This window comes from Hevea brasiliensis, chromosome 1 (assembly GCF_030052815.1).
Source record: "Hevea brasiliensis isolate MT/VB/25A 57/8 chromosome 1, ASM3005281v1, whole genome shotgun sequence".
Taxonomy (NCBI): domain Eukaryota; kingdom Viridiplantae; phylum Streptophyta; class Magnoliopsida; order Malpighiales; family Euphorbiaceae; genus Hevea; species Hevea brasiliensis.
In genome coordinates this window covers 27,296,641-27,299,949 of record NC_079493.1, presented here as the reverse complement: position 1 = coordinate 27,299,949, position 3,309 = coordinate 27,296,641, and the positions used below count along the sequence as shown (strand labels likewise).

General features: G+C 37.1%; 1 protein-coding gene across 1 annotated transcript; it reads left to right on the top strand.

Moving 5' to 3' along the window:
- Positions 1–280: 280 nt before the first annotated feature.
- LOC110651355 (uncharacterized) lies at positions 281–2,844 on the top strand. Its single transcript, XM_021806660.2, has one exon. The coding sequence runs from the start codon at positions 699–701 to the stop codon at positions 2,595–2,597; it is 1,899 nt and encodes a 632-aa protein (XP_021662352.2). The 5' UTR covers positions 281–698; the 3' UTR covers positions 2,598–2,844.
- Positions 2,845–3,309: the final 465 nt, after the last annotated feature.

Genomic DNA, 3,309 nt, shown 5'->3' with positions numbered 1-3,309 from the left:
ATCCCTATTTTCTGAACAAGATAAACCCGATGAAGAAATCATCTTTGCTCTTGTAGAAGACTGATTTTAATTTTAGTATAATAAATAGGTTAAATAATAATATTTTTTAAAATATAAAAATTAATTAATTAATTTTATTAAAATAAAAAAATTAAATAATAATTTATCTGATAATAATTGAGAAAGAGAATTACACAAGGGGATTAAATAATTTAAAATAATAATTTTTTCTTTTAAATTAATATCCCAACTCCGAAGAGCCAGGTGCTTTTCCTCTTCGTATAAATATAGGTCATTCTAGACGGATGCGTCCTCTCTCTTTCTCCAACTCCACTACACCAGTATTAACTGCCTCATCGAAAACCCTAATCAAACCTTTCTTTTTTCCAGGTAGATAATAGATTTTGATTGATCTATGTGGATTCTCTCATATTCTGGGCAGAATCTACTCCGGTTGGAGTCTGGCGTCAAACAAAGGTACATCCTTGAAAGTCTGAAAGTTTTGCCAGAGTTTTATTAGGCGTTTCTTGATCATGTTTGAGATGTGTCCCAATTGATTTCTGTATTTGTTTTCGATGTCTTGTTTTGGGTTCTTAGTTATTGTAGAACCAATACGTTTCTAGGGTTGGGCATCGAATTGTTTACTTATCGAATCATTGAATTTCTGGGAAACCAAACGAGTGCTTGATGCTAATGTAATGGCACTAGCATTTATCTATAGCCTGCAGAATCTATGGCCTTTATCGATTTTTAAGTTTGATGATTTGAGAGCATCCAATGGATTGGTTAGCAAACTATCCATACCCGAGAACATCAAGAGATTTGTTTATGCAGTTCGTGATCCTGAATCTCAATCTGTGATTTACATACTCTCTGTTCAGAATTTGTCTGAGCGATCGGCTATAGATGCTGAGTGCCTTATTAGGGAGATTCGACCCGAAGCTGTTGTGGTTCAGGTGTCTTCTTCTGCATTATGTCAAATTCAATCAGAGGAGGGGGAATTGGGAAATAATATAGAAGAACCAGTGCCAACTTCGTTCTTTGGGGTGATTAAAAGATGTTTTATTGATAAAATCAGTAAGGACAAGTATGAAAATGTGGCTGGAAACTTGGTTTTGAAAGAAATTTTTGGGATTGGTTTTTATGGTCATATCATGGCAGCTAAGAGAGTGGCTAGGGAGGTTGGTTCATCATTTTTGTTGCTTGAAACACCACTTGTTCAGACTTCTGTTGTGGATGATACTTCCAGTGAAGTTGATACAGGGAGTGTGGTTCGTGGTTTAGTTAGTAGTTTGATTCCACAGAAATTGGGTTCGGCTGTTTCATCAAGTTCAGGGAAATTTTGTCTTACAGATGAAATTCAGTTCCAGATGGTGAAGTTATTGTCTCCATATATGGAAGTATCTATGCAGAAGTTACGTCCTTCAAGTTCTGTTTCAGAGGCAGGGTCAAAAGAAATTCACCCAGGAAGCAGTTACCTGTTGCCACCATTTGCCCAATCTGTTTATCCATTACTTTCAGATCTACATGATATATTTATTGATCTTCCTTCAATAGGACGGGCTTTGGCCTCATCACAGAAGATGCTTTATGGTGTAAGCAGAGGGGAAATTGTGGATGCCCAAATTATATCTGAAGTTTACACCTTCCGAATTGCAGTTGAGGGGCTGAGAATTGCCCTAAATAGTGCTGGTAGGTTACCTATCAAAAGCTTGGGGAAGCCTAACAAAAATAAGGTTGAGTTTTCAGAGCTTCCAGTTGAAGACAAGTCACATGCACTCCTTGCACAGGCCCTTCGTAGTCAGACTAGGAAGGTCAAGACTATAGTAGCTTTAGTAGATGCTAGTAACTTGGCAGGTCTCAGGAAACACTGGGACACTTCTGTGCCCCCAGAAATCAAGGAATTGGTTGGCGAGCTTGCCACTACTTTTGAATTGGATGAGGACTTTTCAAATCAGACAGACAAGAAGAGTCTATTTTCTAGTAAATCTGTAATGGCAGTTGGAGCTGGAGCAACAGCAGTCTTAGGAGCTTCATCTCTCTCTAAAGTGGTTCCGACATCAACATTCTTCAAGGTTGTAACATTTAAATTGCCTGCTTCTCTTAATTTTGTGCTAACCCAAACTCAGAAGACTATGGCAATAGCTCTAAGCAAGACTCTTGGTCCAAAAGTAGTTGCCCCAGGACTGGCAAACTCTGGAGCCAATGCGACATCTGTGCTAAAAGCAGCTGCTTCTGCTGAGAAAATACGGACAGTGGCCCACAGCATTATAGCCTCTGTTGAGAAGACCAGTTTTTCAGCCATGAGAACAGCATTCTATGAGATAATGAGAAAACGACAGGTCCGACCCATAGGTTTCCTGCCTTGGGCAACATTTGGTTGCAGTATTGCAACGTGCTCAGCTTTGCTTATGTATGGAGATGGGATTGAATGTGCTGCTGAATCTGTTCCTGCCGCCCCTTCAATTGCCAGTTTGGGTCGTGGGATTCAAAATTTGCATCAGGTATCTCAAGAAGTGGGGCAGAAGGATGGCACCAGAATACAAAAAGCCATAGAGTCACTGATGTATAGTTTGAGGAAAGTAAAGATTCAATAGAGTACAAATCTTCTCTTCATTGTATACTAGAAGTGATTGCCCCTAAATTTAGAGAATTCTTCTGTAAATAATGCGTATACATTGGGGTTTTTACTATCATCATGGATGATTATCTTTATATTCTTTGTTTGAAGTTAATTTTAAACGATAAAGCTTTATTGTTATACAACCAAGAAAGCCATTAACGAGTATTCTTTTTTGCCCCTCTATATTTAAGTTCAAATGGCAGTCTTTCCATTCTCTGTTACTCTTTTGGACCTTCATTTTATATTAACAGCATATTGTAAGTTTTGAAGAACTTTTGCTGCATCTTGTTGACTCTTATCCCATTACAATTTGATTTTGCTTCGAACAGATTTCTTTTCTTGCTGTTAATCAAATATTTCGATGGTCATGTATGCTGGAAGTCATTCATTGGTTTCTCCTCAGTTTCGATTTTTCTTCAACTTCCTTTCACAAGATAAATATGGTCAGAAATTGTTGCATACATTACGTAGGAGTAGATTATTTTGCAGGGATAGAACGTACTGCTTGTTTTTTTTTTTTCAGTGGAAAATATGTATATAATTAATAAATTTATTCTTTATTCCTTTCCAGATATCATTTAGAGGTTACAATGATTAATTTGATGTTGAATTATGAATTGTTGTAATTTAAACCTACAGCAATTTAAAGATCTTAGCAAGATTGCATATCTCAATGGCATTGAAGA